The 25,194-nt window shown below is 44.7% G+C and overlaps 2 protein-coding genes across 2 annotated transcripts; one reads left to right on the top strand and one right to left on the bottom strand.

Annotated features, from left to right (window-relative positions):
- Positions 1-266: 266 nt before the first annotated feature.
- On the top strand, positions 267-3,772 carry tmem30c (transmembrane protein 30C). Its single transcript, XM_056424206.1, has 7 exons — positions 267-587; positions 1,263-1,379; positions 1,457-1,564; positions 2,133-2,223; positions 2,291-2,440; positions 2,514-2,726; positions 2,830-3,772. Exons 1-7 carry the CDS (start codon positions 375-377, stop codon positions 3,015-3,017), a joined length of 1,080 nt encoding a protein of 359 aa, XP_056280181.1. The 5' UTR covers positions 267-374; the 3' UTR covers positions 3,018-3,772.
- Positions 3,773-5,001: 1,229 nt separating this feature from the next.
- On the bottom strand, positions 5,002-24,828 carry dcbld2 (discoidin, CUB and LCCL domain containing 2). Its single transcript, XM_056424183.1, has 15 exons — positions 24,291-24,828; positions 20,925-21,149; positions 19,598-19,735; positions 15,291-15,342; positions 15,105-15,177; positions 9,906-10,039; positions 9,209-9,249; positions 8,870-9,085; positions 7,811-7,935; positions 6,468-6,618; positions 6,240-6,386; positions 6,059-6,152; positions 5,916-5,965; positions 5,574-5,708; positions 5,002-5,472 (listed from the first exon to the last, which is right to left on the bottom strand). Exons 1-15 carry the CDS (start codon positions 24,391-24,393, stop codon positions 5,039-5,041), a joined length of 2,118 nt encoding a protein of 705 aa, XP_056280158.1. The 5' UTR covers positions 24,394-24,828; the 3' UTR covers positions 5,002-5,038.
- Between the last annotated feature and the right edge of the window lie 366 nt (positions 24,829-25,194).

Here is a 25,194-nt window from a genome sequence, read left to right as displayed (position 1 = left end):
GCGGTTTAAAGCAGTTGGGGGCAAATTTCTCGATGGCAAATTACAATAAAGATATATTCCGCAATAAATACACGTGTCGGCGTTTTGATGTGTGAACAAAATCATAAGAAGGAAGCGGAAAAAAACATCGCAGCATGGAAGTAAGAGAACTGAAAAGAGGTAGTTGGGTCAAGGATTGTGGTTAATCAGTAACAGTCACCCCCGCCCTGCAAGGCCTGCTGGGAGAAACTATTTGCAAGTGTGTGTGTGTGTGAAGATAACGCTGCAATAAAGAACAGGAAGAGAAAGAGAGAGCGGCACCATTTCGGACGCCCTTCGTGGACCTGCAGCCTCAGGTTCCAGTTCCTCTCGGTCCGCGGGCGACGGAGCCTTTCATGGGCGAAGCGAAGGGCCAGCCGGGGCCGGCGGCTCGGGGGCCGGCGGCTCGGAGGCCGGACAACTCTGCCTTCAAGCAGCAGCGGCTCCCGGCCTGGTGCCCCATGCTCACAGCCCCCACGGTGCTGCCCTTCTTCTACCTCACGGCGCTGGTGTGCGCGCTGCTGGGCGTCTGGCTGCTGCTGACCGTGCAGAGCACGCGGGAGGTCAAGGCGAGTGTCACACGACGGTCTCTGGGAGGTAGTTCCTTCTTCACGGGGTTCGTACGGTCAAGGAGAACCTGGAAAAGGGCTGGAATTTGTAAATGGTTATTCTGCAGGCCTGGAAAAGTCCTGGGGGAAAAAGAAAAAACTAAGTTTTCGGGAAATCATGGAAATTTGTTATATTCATATGTTCATTTTACGCTTGTTTTAAATAATTAATATGCTTTTTAAAAGAAAGACACTCAAAATATAAGCCGGCATCCGCTCTCTTTCATACTCGCACATTTTCTTCCTGCTGCAAGTGAACGCACCTTAACTGAAAAGACATGCGTGTCATCAAACTATTGTCTCATTTATTTGTGTTATTTAAAGTGTTATTCTCCATGCTTTGGAATTCTCTTTGTTTAAAATCAACATGTTCTCACTCTTCCATGTCTACACAGAGATTTCACAAAACGCTTTGTCATGGTTAGTGGTTTAAAGTCCTGGAGACTCAACACGCGTGTGAACGTGTCGTTAACGTGGAGAACACGTGTGTTTGTAAAATGCGTGCGAGGGAACACGAAGAGATCAAACGATTCCTAAAAAAAAAGGATGCAACAAGGGAAGAGAAGATCCACGGTTGTGTTTTAAGTTTCGTAACAGCGGGGGGTTTGTACCTCCCCCCCCTCCCCCTCCTTTCAGCTGGACTACACGGAGGCCGGGACGTGTGCCGAGTGTTTTGAAATGCGTCAGAACGTGAGCAACGCGGCGCTGCCCTGCCGCTGCTCGGTGACCTTTCACCTGGAGAAGGCCTTCAAGGTGAGGCGGCTCCAGGGCCTCCGCCGGTCGGGCTCCGCTCCCCGCCGCCTGCTTCTGAAAGTCATGTTCCGTTCCAGGGAGACGTCTTCTTCTACTACGGCCTGCAGAACTTCCATCAGAACCTGCGCAGATACATGGACTCCAGAGATGACGGGCAGCTGGTCGGGAGGAAGAGGAACCTACAGGTACCGACCCGAGGGAGAGGGAGCGTCCAGCCGGGAGGAGCCGCCGGTCGACTTTAGAGACGACGGAGTAGCAACGTCTGAGTTTACCTCACGGGACTCTAGTTTAGATTATTATGTTGTATAGAAGATCTCATTTTGCAAACTGATGACATCATCCTTTATGCAGCGCTTTGGTTCCCCTCATTTAGTTTGTCTGTTTTTTATCATATATTTGTATCTTACATTTCTATTTGTTTTGCCTTGATTCTCTGTAAACTTTGTTTTTAAAAGTTATTATTATTATTACATATTTTTGCGTGTAAAACCTGAATCTGGAAAGAAATTATATTTTAAATTGTTATTAAATGTTATGAAATTATACGCAAGTATAATAAAATCCCCAAATCACAGTTTACAGTAATGACACAGCGTAGACGACAGGGAGCAGCTCGGTACGTGTCTTGCTCAAGGGCACATCGACTAGGGCGGGGATTGAACCGCCGACCCCCGGCTCACACTGACCCACCCCCCTCCTCGATTCCGTGCTGGTCGTACTCATCTTCACGCGGTGAACATCTCTCCCGACTAGAACCCGAGTGCGTACTGCACGCCGTTCAGGACGGACCCGAAGGGACTCCCCGTCGCCCCCTGTGGCGCCGTGGCTAACAGCATCTTCAACGGTAAGCCTCATTATCATCCTCCTCCTCCTCCTCATCATCCTCACTGAACTCCCATCGGCTCCCCTAGACTCCTTCGCCCTGAGCTACCTCGGCTCCGGTGGTGCGGCGGAGGTTCCGGTGCCGCTGCTGCGTCAGGGCATCACCTGGTACACGGACAAGCACGTCAAGTACCGCAACCCGAGCAGCGGCAACCTGACGCTGGCGCAGGTGTTTGAAGGTGAGCGGGGGGGATGATGGGGGGGGGGGGGTATCTCCTCTACGCGTCCTGACCTCGCCAGACGGCTCCTCAGGGACGACGCGGCCGCGGTACTGGCAGAAGCCGGCGTACGAGCTGGATCCGCTGGACCCGACCAACAACGGCTTCATCAACGACGACCTGATCGTCTGGATGAGGGAGGCGGCCTTCCCCAACTTCAAGAAGCTCTACGGGGTTCTGTACCGGGCCCAGAAGCCCTTCACCAAGGGGCTGCCGTCGGGGAACTACAGCGTGAACATCTCCTACAGTATCCTCTCACTGGTCAGAGGGGCGGGTCTTATCAGAGGGGCGGGGGGGGTTTACGGTCATTGAGCGTTCCCCGTTGTCACCCTTGACCTCCGGCTCCCCAGACTTCCCCGTGCAGTACTTCCGGGGCAGAAAGCATGTGGTGCTGACCACGCTGACCTGGTTCGGGGGTCAGAACCACTTCCTGCCCGTCGCTTACCTCGTGACCAGCTGCCTGACCCTCATCGCCGCCGTCGCCCTCACGGTGGCCTGGTGCAAGTTTGGGAAGGATGGGAAGAACATGGAGGAATGAAGGGAGGAAGATGGAGGAACATGGTGAAATGAAGGGAGGAATATGGAGGAATAGAGGGAGGAAGATGGGGGGATGAAGGGAGGAAGATGGGGGTAAGACGTGGTTGGGTTGCTGAGCGGGAGAAAAGAAGAAACTCACGCGTGGCTGAAAAGTGACAAATGTAGAATCTGTTTTTAACGAATCTGAAGTGATGAAGACTTTGATACAAGTGAATATGATGAAGACTTTGAAGTGATGAAGGGTTTGATTCAAGTGAATATGATGAAGACTTTGATACAAGTGAATATGATGAAGACTTTGATACAAGTGATGAAGGGTTTGATGAATCAAGTTTGACATTTATATAAATGCTTCTCCAGCTCTATGACACTAACATCTTATCGTGACGTTTCTGACGTCTTTACACGTCGATTTCACTTGAACATTTACTCTTTTAAAAATACTTAAATACACACCGTTTGTCATGCACTGTTAATATTTATTAACATAATGTATTTATTTTAATTATTACATTAGGAATTTACTAAAACTATTCAGAGGTGTCTGAAGCCGTATTTACTCCACTCCCGTCAGAGAAACGTCGTCATGCCAACGTGTACGCTGTCATTTAGATTAACTTTAGTTTTTATATAATTACAGCTCAATAATTAACTCGTGCAACATCCTTTATGATGTATGTTTAATAACCGACGACCACGTGTACGATCCGTTATGAACGGCTGAAGAGTACAATAAAACATTTTCTTTTAAAACTCTTTATTTCTCTTTATGTACAATCAGTGAGCGCCACATGACGCCCCCCCCCCCCCCCTCCCTGACCAGGGAGCACCAACACTCCTGTGGGTGGAGCCGGATTGGTGGCCCAGCTGTAAATAGCTCCTCCCCCACATTGCTATTCTGTGAAGTTGGAGAGCAGCTCGTTCCCTTTGGGTCCGGTTGGTACCGCGGGGGAGGGGGGGGAACACGCAATCACAAAGACAAATCAACACCCATTTAACACGAGACGATCACCATGACGCACAGATACAATCTACAAAAGAAAAGTTCCGGACCAACAGGAGGCGCCGTGACGGACCGACCAGCGTCTCTCTCTGTACCTTTGGGACATCGAAACTCACGAGGTTTAAACAAATACAAATTCACACATTAAGACTGTTTACTGCTTGTTGGGCTGAACTTGCGCTGCTGGCACAACCGTGGTTCTGTTGAGTCGACACACACACACATATATACACACACACACAGAAAATCAACATTTTGGGGTCTTATATAAGAGAATCTTCACTGTGAATCTCCTGATTTAAGCCTTTAAGTTCTCTCACACACACACACACAGGACCAGGTTCAGAAGATGACCCGCCGACTCTCGGCCGTGCGGCGGGCGTTTTTTAAGAGTTCCTCCTCAGCAGGATGTGAAATAAAAAATAAATATCAGTAAATCATCCGAGTTGGAAGAGGTCTGCAGTAACGGGGTTGTCATGGGGACCGTACACATGTTCAAGTCGTGCTTTTTAAACAAAGTAACACGGAGACGTACCGCGGACACGCGTGTGGGCGACGTGATGCAACACGCACCAGCAGAACCGTCGGGTCGGCCTGTCAGCATGGAAGTCACAGTTTCACAAAACAAGAACAACTAAAGGATCACAGGACAGGGACAAAGTCTTCATCGCAAACAGTAGTCGTCTTCCTCCTCCGTCGACGCCACACACACACACACACACACACACACACACACACACACACACACACACACACACACACACACACACACACACACACACACACACACACACACACACACACACACACACACTCCTCTCTGGTTTCAGTGATAGGACTTTAATGGCACTACACACGCAGGTTGTGGCCATGCAGAAATATTTCGGCAATACAGACATCTCCGGATGAATCTAAAGCTAAAAAAGGTAGTGTTCATTCAAGACTCCTCCTCCTCCTCCTCCCCCTCCCTCCCTCCCTCCCTCCCTCCTCCTCCTCCTCCTCCCTCTGTGTCTGTGTCCTCAGCTCTTTCCCGTTGGCTTCTGAGTGTTACTCTGAGGTACCTGATAGGTCAGATCCTCAGTGGGCGTGACCTGTCCAGTGGCATTTTTGGGCGTGTCGTAAGCCAAGCGGCCAACCGATTGGCCGCCGTCTGTCCGCGGGAGCAGGGAGGCCGGCCCGGCTGCCATGAAGCCGCACCCCGCGGCGGCGGCGGTGGGCTGCTGGCTCAGAGAGGAGCCCCCCGCCGGGTGGCAGCCCATGTCCACCACGATGGGCGTGGCGTATTCCGACCCCGAGGCCGGCAAGGGCTCCGCGTAGGCGTGGTACACGTCCGGCGAGATGGGGGCGTCGTACAGGTCGGGGTCGGAGTAACCCGGGTCGGGACCCTCGTCCGGCTTGAAGGTGGACCGGGCGCCCAACGTCGTGACGCCGCTCACCAGCGGCTGAGCGTATTCTGAAAACACAGACGGTGTCAAACTAGTGAAAAAATTGTTCTGCAGGCGACCGGCGGTAACGGCGCGACGCGGTCGGTAACCCCCCCTGACCCGTATTCACCTGCAGGCTCGGCGTGGAGTCGCGGTACCTCGCCTCGCCCCGAGAGCCGGCCCACCTCGCTACTGCTGTACCGGACAGAGTCCTCGGCCTCCACCATCTTGGAGGGCAGCAGCTGCTTCATGCTCCTCCACCAGTCTGCAGCAGGAGCAGCACAGTGAGAACACACACACACACACACACACGCACGCACACACGCACACGCACACACGCACACACGCACACACACACGCACACACGCACACACGCACACACGCACACACACACGCGCACACACACACACGCACACGCACACACGCACGCACACACACACACGCACACACACACGCACACGCACACACACACCTGTGCGGTCCCAGTGAGGGAGGTCGTACGTCCCTTCAGAACTCTTCTTCCTACCAGGAGAGAAACGTAAAGTCACACTAGAGCTTTGTTTCTTCTTCTTTGCATGATAATGACAACCCACACACACACACACACACACACACCTGTTCCTCCAGTGCCACGCACACACCACTACCAGGATGAGGGCAGTCAGAACCATGACCAACACGGGCACCAGAACCGCTGCCAGCGCCACGTCTAGGAGACAAACGCGCGTCAGAACGTCCGACCGGATCAAACCGGATCAAACCGGCTTCCTCCTGGAACAAACTCAGCCGGACGCACCTTTGCCGGAGTGAGGCGGCATCGTGGTGTTCCTGATGTCGGGGGTGTGTGTGGTTCCGCCGAGGTGAGGGGTCCGCTTCGTCCCGGCCGGCGGCGTGTGGCGGGAGGGAGGCGACATCCGGGGCCGCTGCTCGGTCTTCCGCCTCACTGTCAACACAAAGCGCCTCGAGGGTCCAGCAGGGGACTCGACATCGGTCCCTCCACACGGATCCATCTCTGTTTACCGACCCGTGTTGGTGATCTGGCAGCCCACCAGCTCCAGCTTGACGGCGATTCTTTGGTGCCACAGCGTCGGATTGATCCTCACGAGCCGGGCCTCGATCGGGGGGATGAAGTTGTTCCTCACCTCGTGCAGGTAGTTGACGTTGCCTTGGAAGATCTGACAGAGACCACAGCCCCGTGAGGAGGGGCCACACGGCTCCCGACCACTAACACTATTCCTTCTATTTGCACGGCTGGTAGAATACCACTAATACCACAAATGTTCCCATTTATACGACCGTTCAAAAGTTTGGGGTCACTTAGAAATGTCCTTAGCACGTTTTCTTCAATAAATATAACATCAAATTAATCATAAATCCACTCTCCATAGTTGAAGTGGTAAATGACTATTCTCTGGTGTTTAATGAAGTCTCTCCATAGGTGTGTAGAGGCCCATCTCCAGTGCTCTAGTGGTACATTGTGTTATCGCCTTAGAAGACTAACGGAGGGGTAGAAAACGCTTGAAAACCATTTTTATGTGAGCGCAGCTGAAAACAGTTATGCTGCTGAGAGAAGCTATAAAACTGGCCTTCCTTTGAGACACAAGCTTGAAGAACAACATTAATATTTACAATAAAAATCATTATTTCTAACCTCGTCAATGTCTCGACTATATTTTATATTCATTTTGCAATTTAAAAGTGTGATTTTTCATGGAAAACACCAAACTTTTGAACGGTCGTGTATGTGCAGCCATGTCCGATGGCACATCCACAAACCTGTCATCAGGTCACCCGCTATTCAAGGCTTTCCTTTTGGGCGTCTCTTACCTCTGACCCAGCCTTTGAGCAAGACAGGCAGGAGAACATCGGCGGTAAATAAAAAATAATAAAACCTGAACTGAGCTGCGTGTCCTGCATGTGTGCGTCTCACAACGTGGATGAAGTCGGCACATCGCACACGTCTGGATCAGACGAGGCAACATGCGGACGCCTCATGTTCAAACCCCACCTCTACGACCCACGTCCGACTCACTCTATTGTTCTCTCCTGAACAATAGAGGAACATCAGAGTGCAGGTCGACCACCACGAGTCCCCCGAGGATTCCGAGCTCCGCCCCGGCAGCACCGGCCACTCGATCCATATCCATTCATTATGAATGTCTCTAGCGCAGCACTTAACTCAACCCACCGACCGCGATCGCTTCCTGCCATCAACATCTCTCCGTCGATACCGGTTGCTATGGAAACGGTCCAGGCCTTCTAACGCCACATTTTTTTGTCCATTTTGCACTAATTTGAAGGAGAGGGAGAAGTTAAAGCACCCGTGATGTAACAGCGTGGGGTTCATTGATGCGGTGATCGCGTTACCTTGTCTTGGGGAGAATTATCCTCCCTGTAGACGGACCAGTGCTGGCCGTCGGCGCTGTACAGGACCCGGTAGGCCGACACGTAGTACTGGTACTCTCTGTCGGTGGAGCCGGTGGTGGTGATGCCTGAGCGAGAGGACAAGAGTCGAGTTGTTTGTGTTACGACGAATGATCAAAATGATCGAATGGTGGAGAGGAGAAGGCCGGCTTTATTATTATTATCTTTATTTAAAAGGGACAGTTAAAAACATAAAGGTCACCATGTGATGCTCTGTAGCAGATTGTAGCTACACAGCTAATTAGCATCTGTTGTCCCTTGACAGACCATAATAAACATTAAACGATAAGAAACATGAAACAATAATAAACACAAAACAATAATAAACATAAAACAATAAGAAAAGAAAATACACACAATGCGAAGCTACAGTACAGCACATTAAAGTAAGTAATACATACTATTAAAAGTAATATATACTGTTAAAAGTATTACATACCATTAAAAGTATTATATAATATTAAAAATAAATAATACTATTAAAAGTAATACTATTAAAAGTAATTCATACTATTAAAAGTAACTAATAAGAACCATTAAAAGTAAGTGAGTAATATTATTAAAAGTAAGTAATACATAGGCTACTATTAAAAGTAACTAATAAGAACCATTAAAAGTAAGTGAATAATATTATTAAAAGTAAGTAATACATAGGCTACTATTAAAAGTAACTAATAAGAACCATTAAAAGTAAGTGAGTAATATTATTAAAAGTAAGTAATACATACTATTAAAAGTAACTAATAAGAACCATTAACAGTAAGTAAGTAATATTATTAAAAGTAAGTAATACATACTATTAAAGTGAGGCATAATGAGTGATAGTAACGCTGCTCAGTGAGGACAGCGCTGACCGAGTGGTTTCTATTCCTTCTGATTCAATAGTTGTTCAGACGCAGTAAAAGTAAAAGTCACAAATAACCAGCTGGTGGCGCTAGAGAGGTCAGGTGATCACCCGACGAGTCGCATTGAAAAGATACTGGCGTTAGCGGGCGGCCATACCTGTGATCCTCTTCTCCCTCTTGAGATCCACCTGCAGCCACTGCTGCTGGTCGAGCTGATAGGACGCCCAGGGCAGCCCCGCCTTGTTAAGCCGCGCCCCCGAGGGCGCCCACACGCTGTCCTGGCCACGGCCGGTTTTACACTCGTACACGGACGAGGCCGACAGCTGAGCGTCGGCGACGGCGTTGGATTCTAAACCCAGCCTCCCAGAGCAGCCTGGGGGGGGATCAGGATATCATGAATATGTAAATAATTGGGTGTAATTGATATCATTTAATTTAAAGCACACAGACGTTACGGCTGAGGATGATGATGATGAAGAATCAGAAGAGAACTCACCGTTGGTCCTGAAGGTGAAGAGGCTGTCGGACAAAGTTCCTCTGAGGAGAGACGAGCCGGTTTAGAGGCACAGACGAGAACTTCTGAGGCTTTTTACCAATAATCACTCAAAACCGATGGATTCAGACGACTTTAAAGTACGAACATGAACAAAGGGTCGCACGAGGGCAAAACTGCCCCTAAGAAATATGGTGTTGCCCCTGATGTCACGAGGGGCAACAAATGCCCCCAAAATGTCCTCTAATAATTATGATAATTTAATAGTGTATTGTTTTTGTTGTGTGTGTCCTATCTGTGTTGCCTGTACTAGGTAGGTACACACACAAAAAATCAATAGAATTTAGAATTATAAAAAAATGATAATCGTTAATAGTTGTTAAAAAAAAAATGTATATCAAGAAATAACAACAAAGAAATAAGAAGAAGATTGAATATGATAGTACAATTTTTTTTTTTCGTAAAATAAATCTAAGAAAACACTTTGAATCCGTAGACTGCTTCCTAATCGTCTTATTATTGCCATTTTTATGACAATTGCTCATATCCTGTACGCCTAAATAAGTATATTTATTATTTTTGAACAAAGGGTAAATGTTATTTCGCAAGTTTAAAAAAGTGCCCCCAATTTCTTTGTCAATGCCCCTGGAGTCAGTGTGTGCTCGCCCTCCGCCTCAGAGGGCGATGACGTCGTCCTCACCCAGTGGACGTCACGTTGTTGGCCAGCGTTGCCTCGTAGTGCGGGATGCCTTTGCTGTTGACCACGCTGATCCTCCCGCCCACGCCGTTGGACACCACGCCAGCGTGGACCGCCGCCACACACACCGGAGAGGACTGCGGGATGGAGGGGAGAGGCGACATTATGAGATGCCGGTGATGCACCATTCCATTGCAACCCAACCAGTAACTAAAGCCACGCTACATCGAACGAACCGACGTCTAAACGGGGGTCACCAGGCGTCAGCTGGGAGTTGGCGAAAAACTGGAAAACATGGTTGCAACTTTGAGTAATAAAGTGATGTCGTCATAGTCATAGTGTAGTCATGGATATCCTGTGAATGGCTGTGTTCCTCGGCCCACCTCTTGCAATTAATTAACTTACACTACCGTTCAAAAGTTTGGGGTCATCCAGACAATTTTGTGTCTTCCATGAAAACTCACTTTTATTTATCAAATGAATTGAAAATTGAATAGAAAATATAGTCAAGACATTGACAAGGTTAGAAATAATGATTAATATTTGAAGTATTCATTTTGTTCTTCAAACTTCAAGCTCAAAGGAAGGCCAGTTGTATAGCTTATATCACCAGCATAACTGTTTTCAGCTGTGCTAACATAATTGCACAAGGGTTTTCTAATCAGATATTAGTCTTCTAAGGCGATTAGCAAACACAATGTACCATTAGAACACTGGAGTGATAGTTGATGGAAATGGGCCTCTATACACCTATGGAGATATTTCATTAGAAACCAGATGTTTCCACCTAGAATAGTCATTTACCACATTAACAATGTATAGTGTGTATTTTTGATTAATGTTATCTTTATTGAAAAAACAGTGCTTTTCTTTGAAAAATAAAGACATTTCTAAGTGACCCCAAACTTTTGAACGGTAGTGTAAATTGATTTACAATCAATCCAGCGTCACCACTGGGTCTGCCTGCGACGGCAATATTTAAATATCACTCTCGCAACCAATATATTTTGGGGTGCACATTTGATGGACACATAAATGTCACGCATTAATAAATGAAGAAATACAGAAATGTAGAAATATAGGTATAATTCATATTTATTTATTCCTGTATTTATTTAAACATTTATTTAAGCATTTATTATTTAATCCTGTATTTATTTATACATTTATTTAAGCATTTATATCTTTAATCCTGTATTTATTTATTCATACATTTATTTATTTATTCCTGTATTTATTTAAACATTTATTTACGCATTTATTTATTCATTCTTGTATTTATTTATTTATACATTTATTTATGCATATACAAACAAAATGTCAGAAAATCTGAATTCATAAAAATCATTCCTGAAATATTGTGTGCAATTTTAACTTTTTAATATTGCAATTATTTGATTCTTTTAAAAACTCAAATAATGGCTTACAAAACTCAAATATATAGACGAAAAAGTTAAAACTTAGCTATTAAACAAAAAACTAACTAAATATTAATTAACTTTCAAACACCTAAAAAACATTTTCATTTATTTGATTTTGTTTTGCTGTTATAAATCTTTTTTTTTTTTTTGTCTTTTTAAATATTTAAATTTTTCAAATTTTATTTTTTTTTATTTTAATTTCTTTATTCATAAATATTATTAAAATAAAATAAAATGCAATATTTCAGTTAATTTGTAATGAATGAATCATATAAACATTTTTTTTTTTTTTTTATTTATATTAATTAAAGAACTTTTATCACAATATTCTAATTTTCTGAGACAGTCCTGTATACACTACCGTTCAAAAGTTTGGGATCACTTAGAAATGTCTTTATTTTTCAAAGAAAAGCATTGTTTTTTTCAATGAAGATAACATTAAATCAATCAGAAATACACTCTATACATTGTTAATGTGGTAAATGACTATTCTTGGTGGAAACGTCTGGTTTCTAATGAAATATCTCCAGAGGTGTATAGAGGCCCATTTCCATCAACTATCACTCCAGTGTTCTAATGGTACATTGTGTTTGCTAATCGCCTTAGAAGACTAATGGATGATTAGAAAACCCTTGTGCAATTATGTTAGCACAGCTGAAAACTGTTTTGCTGATGAGAGAAGCTATAAAACTGGCCTTCCTTTGAGCTAGTTGATTATCTGGAGCATCACATTTGTGGGTTCGATAAGACTCTCAAAATGGCCAGAAAAAAAGAAGTTTCATGTGAAACTCGCCAGTCTATTCTTGTTCTAAGAAATGAAGGCTATTCCATGCGAGAAATTGCAAAGAAACTGAAAATTTCCGACAGCAGTGTGTACTACTCCCTTCAGAGAACAGCACAAACAGGTTCTAACCAGAGCAGAAAGAGAAGTGGGAGGCCCCGGTGCACAACTCAGCAAGAAGACAAGTACATTAGAGTCTCTAGTTTGAGAAATAGACGCCTCACAGGTCCTCAACTGGCAGCTTCTTTAACCCTTGTGTTGCCTTAGGGTCATTTTGACCCGAATCAATATTACACCCTCCCCCCGCCTTAGGATTAATTTGACCCCATTCAATGTTTAATGTCGGTGTTCTTTCGGTAGTCAACAAACAAACATAAAGTGCCTCACACTTAAACTTGGAAAACAATATTAATTCTAATAATTTTCTGGAGGTTTTAATTGCTGGCGTCAAATTGAACCCAAAGGGTAAAATATGTTAGTAAATATAAAGGTAACAGGAGGGTGAAACATTGAATCGGGTCAAAATGACCCACAGGCGGGGGGAGGGTGTAATATTGATTCGGGTCAAAATGACCCTAAGGCAACACAAGGGTTAAATGGTACCCGCAAAACGCCAGTGTCAACGTCGACAGTGAAGAGGCGACTCCGGGATGCTGGCCTTCTAGGCAGAGTGGCAAAGAAAAAGCCATATCTGAGACTGGCCAATGAAAAGAAAAGATTGGTATGGGCAAAAGAACACAGGCATTGGACAGAGGAAGATTGGAAAAAGGTGTTATGGACAGATGAATCCAAGTTTGAGGTGTTTGGATCACACAGAAGAACATTTGTGAGACGCAGAACAGGTGAAAAGATGCTGGAAGAGTGCCTGACACCATCTGTCAAGCATGGTGGAGGTCATGTGATGGTCTGGGGCTGCTTTGGTGCTGGTAAAGTGGGAGATTTGTACCAGGTAAAAGGGATTTTAAATAAGGAAGGCTATCACTCCATTTTGCAACGCCATGCCATACCCTGTGGGAAGCGCTTGATTGGAGCCAATTTCCTCCTCCAACAGGACAATGACCCAAAGCACACCTCCATATTGTGCAAGAACTATTGAGGGAAGAAGCAGGCAGCTTGCTGTCTGTAATGGAGTGGCCAGCACAGTCACCAGATCTCAACCCCATTGAGCTGTTGTGGGAGCAGCTTGACCGTATGGTCTGCAAGAAGTGCCCATCAAGCCAATCCAACTTGTGGCAGGTGCTTCAGGAAGCGTGGGGTGACATTTCAACAGATTACCTCAACAAATTAACAGCTAGAATGCCAAAGGTCTGCAATGCTGTAATTGCTGCAAAATGAGCATTCTTTGACGAAAGCAAAGTTTGAAGAAAAAAATTAATACTTTAAATACAAATCATTATTTCTAACCTTGTCAATGTCTTGACTATATTTTCTATACATTTTGCAACTCATTTGATAAATAAGTGTGAGTTTTCATGGAAAACACGAAATTGTCTGGGTGATCCCAAACTTTTGAACGGTAGTGTATATGTAATCATGTATTTATTTATAAATGTTTATTTATTCCTGTATTTATTCATGCATTTATTTATTAATTATGTATTATTATTTATACTTAAGACATTTTAAGTCCTCCATAAGTTTCTCACAGTGGAGCCCTTACTATCACGTCTCCATGTTTGTAAGATAATTATCAGTACAAATCAGTATTGGCTTAAAATACATTTACATTGAGTTTCCCCTGAAGGGGTTGTAGCATAGTAATGAATGTCCTGTTCCTCTTGTAATTAATTAACTTAAATTGATTAACAATCAATCCGGCGTCCTCAACATTTATATCGCTCTGGTGGAGCAGCCGGCGGACGCAGAACGAGCTCTTGACCTTCAGACCGGTGCAGATAATGAAAATCTGATGAGTCGGCATGACGGCACACGGACACTAACACAGATTCCAGCTCCTTGTTCACCGTGAACATCTGGCTGAGTGAGGCGACCGAAACTGGAATTCACAGCTGACGAGATTGTGGGGAAAGCTCTGGTGACCCACGCAGTCAGAACGCGGCCGCGAGCGATCAACGCTGCGGCCGCGCGACTCTTCAACTTCCCACGAAAAGCCCACGCGTCACATCGAGGGAACGCCGCGCCGACACAAAGCTTTTGCTCTGAAGCGCCGCACCCTGCCTCCAACAGAGGAAACCACGCTAACACACACACACACACACACACACAGACATATGATATGTGGGATGTGGAAATATCAAAACCAGTAAATGGATCACAGTCAACTCCAGATTTAAAAAAAAAAAGAAGAAAAAGAATTAGAGAAAGTGAGCTCCAGGGTCTGGGTGGGGCAGAATGAAGTATGGCTTCACACACACTATCCATACACACACACACACACACACACACACACACACACACACAGCTGGACTAGATTAGAAGCTTATTATTTTCAGCCAAACTATTATCTCACCTCCCTTTCACCCGCTGACCCTGCCCCTCCTCTGTTCCTGTGGGGGACCTCACTCCCTGAAGCCCCCCCCCCCCCGTCAATGCTCCTCCCTGTCCTCCCATTAAGCCAACAACACCCCTCCCTCCCTCCCTCCCTCCCACCCGCAACTAAAGCCCCGAGCTCCGAGCATGAAGTCATCAGCCAGAGACTCGGCGCCCATGACCTCACGCGCTGTGGGGGGGGGGGCTGTGAGGTCATCGGTCCAGGACTCGCATACCGTGGAGCGGAGAAGAAAGATGAAGAATCAAACAGAACGATGTGCAGAGAGACCAAAAAACAACAAACAAACAAAGGGACTGAGCCACGCATCCATGAGTCGTGAGTAAGCGGACGATGACAGTCTGGGGGCTCCTGTGGGGGCTCCTGTGGGGGCTCCTGTGGGGGCAGCGGTGAGCAGACAGACCACAGGACACCGTGACTCACCTGGAGATGTGGAGCCGAGGACGCCACAGAAGGAAAGGAAAGAGGAAACGCATTCTGTAAGTCCTCACCTCTCGGTATCCATTGGGTATCGTTCCAGAAATCTCCTCGGTGGACGTCAAGCAGCCAGCCGGACAGTATTTACTGAGAAGCAGAAAGGAACACACACACACACACACACACACACACACACACAATGACTATCGAACAGCGTGGTCACGGCTCAAACAGATCCACACAAAGCAAATGTTGTTTACCTGAACTCGGCCTCTGGGAAATGAGTCCCTTTGTCCAGGCAGGTGATTAGATCTGAGAGGCAAAACAAACAAGTGTCATGAATGGTCTCTCGCCCCCGTTTCTCTTGGAAACAAACACACACACACACACACACACACCAACGGGTCAGAACAACTCAAGGATAGCCTTCAGGGCTTTTTCATGTCAGAAACGGTTTATTTCAACCCAAATACATGACCCTAGACCCCCGGGCCTAATGGTTTCCTAAACAAATCCCCACCCACCCACACACACACACACACACACACGTGCAACTCGAGTGAGAAAACCAACAGAATATCCACAGTCGTCCAGTAGTGTGATGCCCAACAGGATACTAGGAACTCCGTGTCAACTCCCTCGGTGGTGGCGGTCGGTCTCAGTGAGTCTCCAACAGATTATGTTGTATCTGGTCCACCAACCGGTGACTCAGGCTGACAAATACCCTCCAACCACAGCAAGTCGCCATGACGACTGATTCACTTAGCTGTGCAAACTGTCCTCCCACGCCGGTCGACACGAAACACTCACACTCCGGTTCTTTAAAGGGGGGGAGAGAGAGTCTAGTTGGGGATCTGTTGGACTGGGGACTTGACTAGAACACACACACAGACTTGAACACGCGGACCCGTGAGGACTTGACTAGGACACACACACAGACTTGACTAGGACACGTGAGGACTCGACTAGGACACGGACGGAGACTTGACGAGGTTGTTTTTTCCTGCATAAAAGGCGGATAGGCTGAGATGGTACATGCATAACGGTGATCACAGACGGTAAATCACGCTCAAAGTGACTCGTCAGCCATGTTACGCGTTACATTGCAATCAGATGCAACATGTCCGAAGGGGGCTTGTGAACACACTTCCTCTGTGATGACTTCCCATGAGAGAAAAGGTTAAACGGCTTTCGAGAACAGCCTCAAGGTCTTAACATAAAACCACAAACTGTTATTGCTTTCCATTTCTCTCAAATCACTCCCCGTTATTCCTAAATGTCACGCTGTGCACATTCTCTTTATATCCCCTCTAAGCCATCTTTTTACCAACCGCACTCAAAACTAAAAACCACAAATACGGTAACGATAAAACTGTTTATCGAGGGCGGTAAAACTGCAACGTGACCGTACCCGGACCATTGAGTCCAGGCGACATATACAGGACTGTCTCAGAAAATTAGAATATTGTGATGAAGTTCTTTATTTTCTGTAATGCAATTAAAAAAACAAAAATGTCATGCATTCTGGATTCATTACAAATCAACTGCAATATTGCAAGCCTTTTATTCTGATTTATTGCTGATTATGGCTTACAGCTTAAGAAAACTCAAATATCCTATCTCTAAATATTAGAATATCATAAAAAAGTATACTAGTAGGGTATTAAACAAATCACTTGAATTGTCTAATTATCTCGAAACACCTGCAAGGGTTTCCTGAGCCTTGACAAACACTCAGCTGTTATAAATCTTTTTTTTTACTTGGTCTGAGGAAATATTAAAATTTTATGAGATAGGATTTTAGAGTTTTCTTAAGCTGTAAGCCATAATCAGCAATATTAAAAGAATAAAAGGCTTGCAATATTTCAGTTGATTTGTAATGAATCCAGAATGCATGACATTTTTGTTTTTTTAATTGCATTACAGAAAATAAAGAACTTTATCACAATATTCTAATTTTCTGAGACAGTCCTGTATATATATATATATATAAATATATGTATAAAAACACGTCTGCCGGTGCCACTCGTCTGGATTCAATACAGAAAAAGAAGGGGGGAAACACTCGTTCATTTGAGACGATGCCCACTGGCGCGATGACTCCGACGACTCTCAGCGGAGCCGCTCTTCATCTCCGCGTGTTTTAAATAAACTCTCAGAGCGGTGGGCAAACGCCACGTCGGAAATGCTCCTCTCGTTTGGCCTCGAGGGAGAGAGCTGCAGACACGGTCCCCCCTCCAACTCAATTCATCTATATTCTATTTATGAGCGGCACACAGTTTGCCAACGGGCCGATTGGAAATGTTCATCGTTGGCTCCGGTAATCGAGGTCGGCCCCCGACGTGCAACAGCAGCAGCGCATTAAACTAAATAGAAAACAGCATTTTTTTATTTTATTTAGAAAAGACACACATCGCGTTGCGTTTCCTGAAATGTGCTTTAGAGATCCTCAGGGGGTCCGATCCCAACCCAACGCATAAAACAAACATTTTCAAAAAAGGACCCCAATGGAACCAGTCAGACACAAATGTACTCAAGAATAGATCAGAGCAGGGCCCCGGCCAGCAGCAGCTCGGCTCCCCGCTGGTCCCCAGACTGAATTATCTCAACAACTAATGGTTGTATTGGTGCTAAAGTCTGTCCAGACGTTCATGGTCCCCAGATGAGTCCTCCTACCGATGATCTACTTCTGCTCTCGTGCCACCAGCAGGATGTAAAATGGCACTTTGTGCAAGACCCCTTTTTTTGGGGGTGCAAAACTAAACTAATTACCTACACGTCGACACGTTACCGGGTTAACTAGTCAGCGGACTAGTTAACCCGCTGACTAGTTAAATCAAAATAAAGCTGTGTCAGCGCGTCAGCTTTGTCTTTGCCGACATACGTACAGGAAGCTGTGAAGCTTAGTTCATGCTAAGCGAAGCCGACGCAAGGCGCGTACGCCAGAAAATGACGGAATCGCGGATTGTAGCAGCGTCACCCCTTATTTTTTTCCTACTCACCGCACGCACACACGGTGATCACGTGACATGTAGGGCTGCAACTAACGATTATTTTGATAATCGATTAATCGGTTGATTATTCTATCGATTAATCGGATAAAAAAACAAAAAAACTTTAATTTTCAACCCTTTATTCAAAACAGGGTCCGTACGGTCATGGAAAAGCTGGAAAAGTCATGGAATTTTTAAATGGCTATTAGCAGGCCTAGAAAAGTAATTGAAAAAAATAAAATCCCAAAATATTTGGAAAACTAATGCAAATTTGTTTTATTCAAATTTTAATTTACACGGTGTATATATAGAGTATGCTTTGGAATTCTCATTGTTATTTTAAATACTACATCTTCTCACTTTGTCACGTATAGACAGAGTTTTCACAAAATGTTTAATCATGGTAAGGTCCTGAAGATCCACTGGTCAGCATGTGGATGAACCCTGTTCACTGGTCATGAGGATGAACCTGTTCACTGGTCACCATGGTGATGAACCCGTCACAAACAGACAGCTTTACTCTCCTAAGCAGTGGTCCCCATGTGGCCCCCTGAACAATACCAGAGACGCGTTCCGATTTATTATTTTTTTCACCTGGCCCGCTGCCGTTGAGATTGCAGTGAGACGCGGAAAAAATGTTACGTGGTGCTCTTCGCAATAAAACATCTTTGATGGGACGTGTCGCGTCTCGGCCAATCAGCGTTCAGATGTCCACAGCGTTTGGGAAGTTAGGTTAGCTTGAATGTTAGTCCGCTACATCTGCTGCTGTCACGCTGCACGGTGCAGCGATACTAACAAAGTACCCGTACGTTAAAAACGATGTGATTTAGCATATTTTTTGTATCAATACTTCATTAAAAGAGCGATCAGAGCGCACGCGCTGCTCCGCTAAATGTTGTCTGCACGCGCAGCGCTCACAGCGAGTCGTGGTTTATCTCCGTTGCCTTTCTCCATGGAAAAATATTTTCAGCCATCCGCCACGGAATAAATAACCACGTTTTCTACGTTATACTCTTGTGGAAATGCCACACACGTCGTGACATGTAGCGCCCTGGTGTCTGGGTTCATAACGTCACCCGTAGGCGCACCCAGCTCCGTGAACGTCTCCGACTACGTGAATGACTTCCGCATCCAGCGCCACGTGAGCAGCAGCAGCCAATTAGATTCATCAACAGAGGAGCAGCTCAGCGCTGATTGGCTCTCACAACGCAGCGCTCAGTCTCTCCTCTCGCTCCGCTCTTGTTTCTCCTGCGCCGCTCTGCGCTCAACTCAACTTTGTTTATACTCCGTGACTTATTGAGTGCCGTAATAATCGCGCGACACAACGAATCGATAATGAAATTCGTTGCCAACTATTTTAATAATCGATTTTTATCGATTTTATCGATTCGTTGTTGCAGCCCTAGTGACATGTCAAAGAAAGTTCAGGATAAAAGCAGCATTTACATGTCTGGGGTTTATACCCAAAAAATTTAAAAAGGCCAATTGTTATTCAGGCGCTTTAGAAACGGGGAATTTAAAATAATCGACACTCGAGTCCGAACGCCTCTGTACATGCACAGACGAAGCTTTACCCGTGTGCTCGGTCGTCGAGTAGGACAGGTAGAACCCACGTCCGGTGTGATGGGTCCCGCTCATGAACTGGACGGTCACCTGGTGGCCAGTGGACTCAACCAGCTCTTTGACCTTCGTGCTCAACCCGCAGTACTTCACTGCAACACAGGAGGAACAGAGAAGAGATTCTAACAAAAAGATTGTTTAGTTCAACAAATAAAAACAGCAAATCCTGAGGAAACACAATCCATTTCACATTCATGCTGATCCATGTTTAGTGGTGGGTGTAACTAGCCGGGCTAATGGCTCGTGAGAGAAAATATACTAAATCTATCGATCTACCATTTAGCTCAAATGTCATCACGGGCTGCTCTCATCGGAAGCGAGCCCTGCAGAACAATTGTTACTGTTGCGTATTTCACTGCGATTACAAATTCGTCGATATTGGCAGGATTACGGTGCAAAGATCAGCTTTTTTTTTTTAGCCTTGTATCCAATATTTTTACAGCAGATATAAATAAGAAGCTCATCCTGCTCAAATGCATCTATACGGTTCAGTAACGGGCTCAGTGTCAGGAACACACCAGGGCAGCGGGTAAAACTGCCCCTCAGAAGTAACATTTTGCCCCAAATATCATGAGGTGAGGGGAAAATAATGCCTCCATAATTTCCTCTGATAATTCAATAGCATTTTTAGTTGTTGTTCTTTGTTTTGTGTGTCCTATATCTGTACTGCCTGTACTTGGTAGGTACAAACTAAAACATCAATACATATAATATTGAATTATTAAAAAAAACAAATACATAAGTTATAATTGTTTAAAATAAATTATAACAATAAATACAAACAAAGAAATAAGTGTGCAATTGAATACGATTGTCTGATTTATGTTTTGTTATAATCATAGACTAGTTCCTAAGTCTTATTGTTGCCCTTTTTATGAAAATTGCCCATATCCTGTAAGCCTAAATAAATATAGCAATTACTTTTAAACAAAGGTTAAATGTTATTTCACAAGTTTCAAAAAGTGCCTCCAATTTATTTTTAAGTGCCCCTGGATTTCAATCGGTGGGGGGAAAATTGCCCCCTAATTTGTTCACATTTCCTACCCTGAACAGGTCGGAATTATATCTGCACGGTCTAACTAATGCTGATCATTTAACCATCTGTAAAGTATCTCTTCGGGCTGTCATATATCTTTATAATATATTTTGTATCATTGCTGGGTTCATAAATAATTGGTTTTTCTGACTAGCTGTTTCTTCTGGTGCTGTGAAGGTTTAGTTGAAGTCTGATTGAATTGAGGTTTCCATCCCCCCCGATCCGGTCCAGCGCGTCGCTCTCACCGATCTCACTCCTCCCGGGTCCGATGCCGTTGTAGAGGCGGAGGTAGTTGACCTGGCAGTTGCTGTTTTCGAAGTCCAGCTCGGCGAAGCGAAAGTGGACCCTGCTGCCGCGGGGAACGCTGATCTCCCACTCGCACACCGTGTCGTTGGGATACGTCCCCGGGTAACCCAGAGAGGACAGCGTGCCGCTGCTGGGGCCGAGGACACTCGGGCCACAGCCATCACCTGCAGGACAACACGACACACACACACAGATTCAGGGGTGGCGGAGGGGGGACGCCAGTGAGAAAGCTAAACAAAACTAACTAGGAAATATAGACAACCGCTCAAAAGTTTGGGGTCACTTAGAAAGTCCTTATTTTTCAAAGTAAAGCAATGTTTTTATCAGTGAAGATAACATTAAATTAATCATAAATACACTCTCTACATAGTTAATGTGGTAAATGACTATTCTCTGGTGTTTAATGAAGTCTCTACAGAGGTGTCTAGAGGCCCATCTCCAGTGTTCTAGTGGTACGTTGTGTTATCGCCTTAGAAGACTAACAGAGGGGTAGAAACCCCGTGAAAACCCTTTTTATGTGAGCGCAGCTGAAAACAGTTATGCTGGTGAGAGAAGCTATAAAACTGGCCTTCCTTTGAGCCACAAGTTTAAAGAACAGCATTAATATTTACAATAAAGATCATTATCTCTAACCTTGTCAATGTATTGACTATATTGGATATTAATTTTACAATTAATTTGATAAATAAAAGTATGAGTTTTCATAGAAAACACAAAATTGTCTGGATGACCCCAAACTTTTGAACGGTAGTGTACGTGTATGTCAAATCACGTATATTTTTTTGCATATAGTTCCTTGTTTGGGCTCTGTCGAAAATGTCAAATCAACCATCAATATAGCGTTTTTTCTTACGCGAGTGCGCTGATTTTTCTATAAACAAAGGCCTCACGTTGTTGTTGTTGTTGTTGTTGAGCCTTCCTGGAGGCCAACGTGCTGCCCCGATTGACATTTGAGGGGTGAGGCGTTTTCTTTTATTGCATCAACCGTATTATTGATCGGCTGATAATTTATGAACTGCAACCAATTGACAGCGAGATTTCTCAGTTGAATCCCGCTCCTTAAAATGTACTATAGTTCATTTTGAGTGAACCCAACAAACGGCGTCCTTCTCCCATAAATACTCGCCCCTACATGACTTCATACACGGTTAATTCATCACCAACAAATAAAGATGCTCCTTGGGTTTCCTACTTTAGAAACTACAGCTGTTAAGGAAATTACTATCTCCTTTAAAATGAATACCCCAAACTGACAAACTCATTGGATTTGCTAATAAAAATATCGAAAGTATCTGTTTAATTGTGTTTTCGGTTGAGATGGGTCTATTTAAGAGTACATACACATGACTTGTCAGCATCAGAAATACATGAGGGCAAAACTGCCCCCAAGAAATTTAATTGTGCCCGATATCACTCGGGACAAAAAATGCCCCCATAATTATGATAATGTACGAGCATTTTGTTTTTGTTCTTTGTGGTGTGTGTCCCAGCTGTATTGCCTGTACAAGGTAGTTAAAAAATATATATATATTATTTGGAATTATAAAAAAAGAAGTTGTAACTTAAGTTGTTTTAAAAAATGTCATAAAAAATAACCACAAATAAATAATAAGATGGAATATGATTGTCTGATTTGGGTTTTTTTTTAATCTAAGAAAACACTTTGAATGTGTAGACTACTGCCTAATCGTCTTATTGCCATTGTTATGACAATTGCTCATATACAGTAAGCTGAAATAAGTATATTTATCATTTTTGAACAAAGGTTAAATATTATTTCACAAGTTTAAAAAAGTGCCCCCAATTTATTTGTAAATACCCCTGGATTTCAGTCAGTGGGGGCAACAATATGTAAATGTCCTACCCTGTGACTTGTTTACATCTATGAATCAGCAGTACTAGCTGCCTCTAGCACACAGAAAGGGATTAGGCAATGTAATAAATACTTTATTTGTATGTGTTCCTCCTCATATACATCTGTGTACATTTGGGGATGTGTTTGTGTTTCTTCACACAGGTATTACAGTGCAGTGTACATGTTGTAGGTCCTTCACTAGAAATGGAACTTTAATTGACTTCAATATAAAGCCCTTGGACCGAAAGCAACATTGGAGGGAACATCAAAAACATCTGGCTGTGCTGCAGAGAAGACACTGACTCATACAATGCAAGATATATAGTGATAATCAATATTGTTTTGGCAGTTAAAAAAAAACCACCCATGGGAACAACAACGGCTTCAGACTTTTTAAGGACTCGTTTGTTTGTGTGTCCTGCCAGCTGTCAAAAAGACAGAACCGTGGACTCTGGAGATGACTAAACACTCAGTCACGCCTCGTGGTGCTAAGTGGATGTTCTGTGAGTTACGCAAGAGCCTCTCCCGGTGGACACTCTCCAGATGACCGGGACAAAAACACACACAAAAAGCTGCTTCCCTCAAAAACACTGAAGCAGCCGTGCACGGCACAATTCAGATGACCTTAGTGACGTCACCCCTCACAATACTGAAAATACCATCCCACTGGTGTATCATCAGATCTACTTGAGAAGATTTTTTTTTTTTAAAGGTCTTCACACACACACTTCAAATTCTATTTTGTTTAAAGTGCATGTGAAATGCATAGTCCAAACCGCGTGCACGTGTTTTTAAAGAGATACCCCACCCCCAATCTTACCACCTGAGCTCGGCTCTCAGGGAGGAGAAACTACTAAATATTCGCCTTTTGGGTCCAACGCAGTTGCTGCGGGCCGCAGGGAGGAAGGTTCACGGTGTACCGGGTGGTAAAGTGGGCTACCTGGACCCAGAAATGAGGCCACGAGCTCCTTAAAATGTGCAGAGATCTTAACACCCAGACTCCATTTAAAGAAAACAAGCAATTAAAAAAAAAGGTAGCTAGCTTATCGAGGAGAGCCCAAAACAAAAAGTTAAGATATGACTTCAAGCATTAGCAGTAAATTCAGCAAGCAACTAGCACAGCACGTCTTTATTACATTTACGAACTATTTTTCTCTTCTTTTTTTTTTTCCTCCGCAGAACCAGTCCGCCTGGTTTCACCACCCAAGTCTTCCACCGCGACGGGCGGCGTGAAGCGAGCACGAACACCCGGCCACAGGGGGAACGAAATAAAAGTACGGTGGCTGCTTTTTTAAAATTATGTTGTGGCGGGAGGACAATATCGATATGTCTTTTAACCTCGAGCACATCTCCAAAAAAAGCTCCGTTCACACTTCTTTTTTTTTTAACCAGCATGGCCGCACGTCCCCCCGCGCCCCCCAGTTGTCACCGCAGCTGCGGGGGCACCAACCTTTCTGCGCTCCACAGCCCTCCGCGGTGAGGATGATGAGGATCGACAGGACGAGACCCCCGGCCCCTGTCGGCTCCCTGCCCACCATTACCGCTCTGCCCATAGCAGCCTGCAGTCGGAATGCATGGTGAGTGCTCGCTTCTGGGCCAGCTGCACCGCTTCAACCTGTACCACGCACACACGACCCAACACAAATGCCCGCGAGGCGACTCCACGCGCGTGGTGTTGTTTTTTTACTTCCCAAATTATTGCTCCTTTTAACACTCCAGTGGTTCGCGACACTCTTCACTACGGAGGTAACTGCTCCACACACACAGATACACACACACACGTCCGAGCTGTGCGAGCTACTTCCTCCACCGAGGCTCCTCCCCCTGATCCGGGACTGGTGGAGTCCCCCAAGCGGCCTGAAGGAGCCCGGGTCCACCGACACTCCCTTTAAGGTCGCTCTTTGCAGTCTTGGTTTGGAAATACTCTGGTACAGGTACAAGTACTTTTAAAATGTGACTTTATGCAGATTTAGATTAGATATGACTGTATTCATCCCCAGGGGGAAATGTCCACATGTTTACAAATATACAATACTATAGAATAAAATAGCAGGGCATATTACATTTAAGAATTTAAATAATATAGGAAATGGACATTATGAATGGTCCAATGCAGGATGATTTATTTATAAATATTGATGTGAGAAGTATACTGCAGGTATCTTGGAAATGAATCAATGAAGTTGTGTGTTTATCCATAATAATAATACATCAACGTGTATGTGTTGAATTTAATTTGTATTAATCTGAATGTTCAAAGTAAGAGACGTTTTCCCTCTAAACTGGAGTGTAGTAGCAATACTCAAGAAAAGGAAAACTATGTGTGTCTATATATATATATATATATATGTGTG

The sequence above is a fragment of the Pseudoliparis swirei genome, chromosome 2, assembly GCF_029220125.1.
Source record: "Pseudoliparis swirei isolate HS2019 ecotype Mariana Trench chromosome 2, NWPU_hadal_v1, whole genome shotgun sequence".
Classification (NCBI taxonomy): domain Eukaryota; kingdom Metazoa; phylum Chordata; class Actinopteri; order Perciformes; family Liparidae; genus Pseudoliparis; species Pseudoliparis swirei.
The sequence above is the reverse complement of the archived record's forward strand: the minus strand, read 5'-3'. Positions and strand labels throughout refer to the sequence as shown.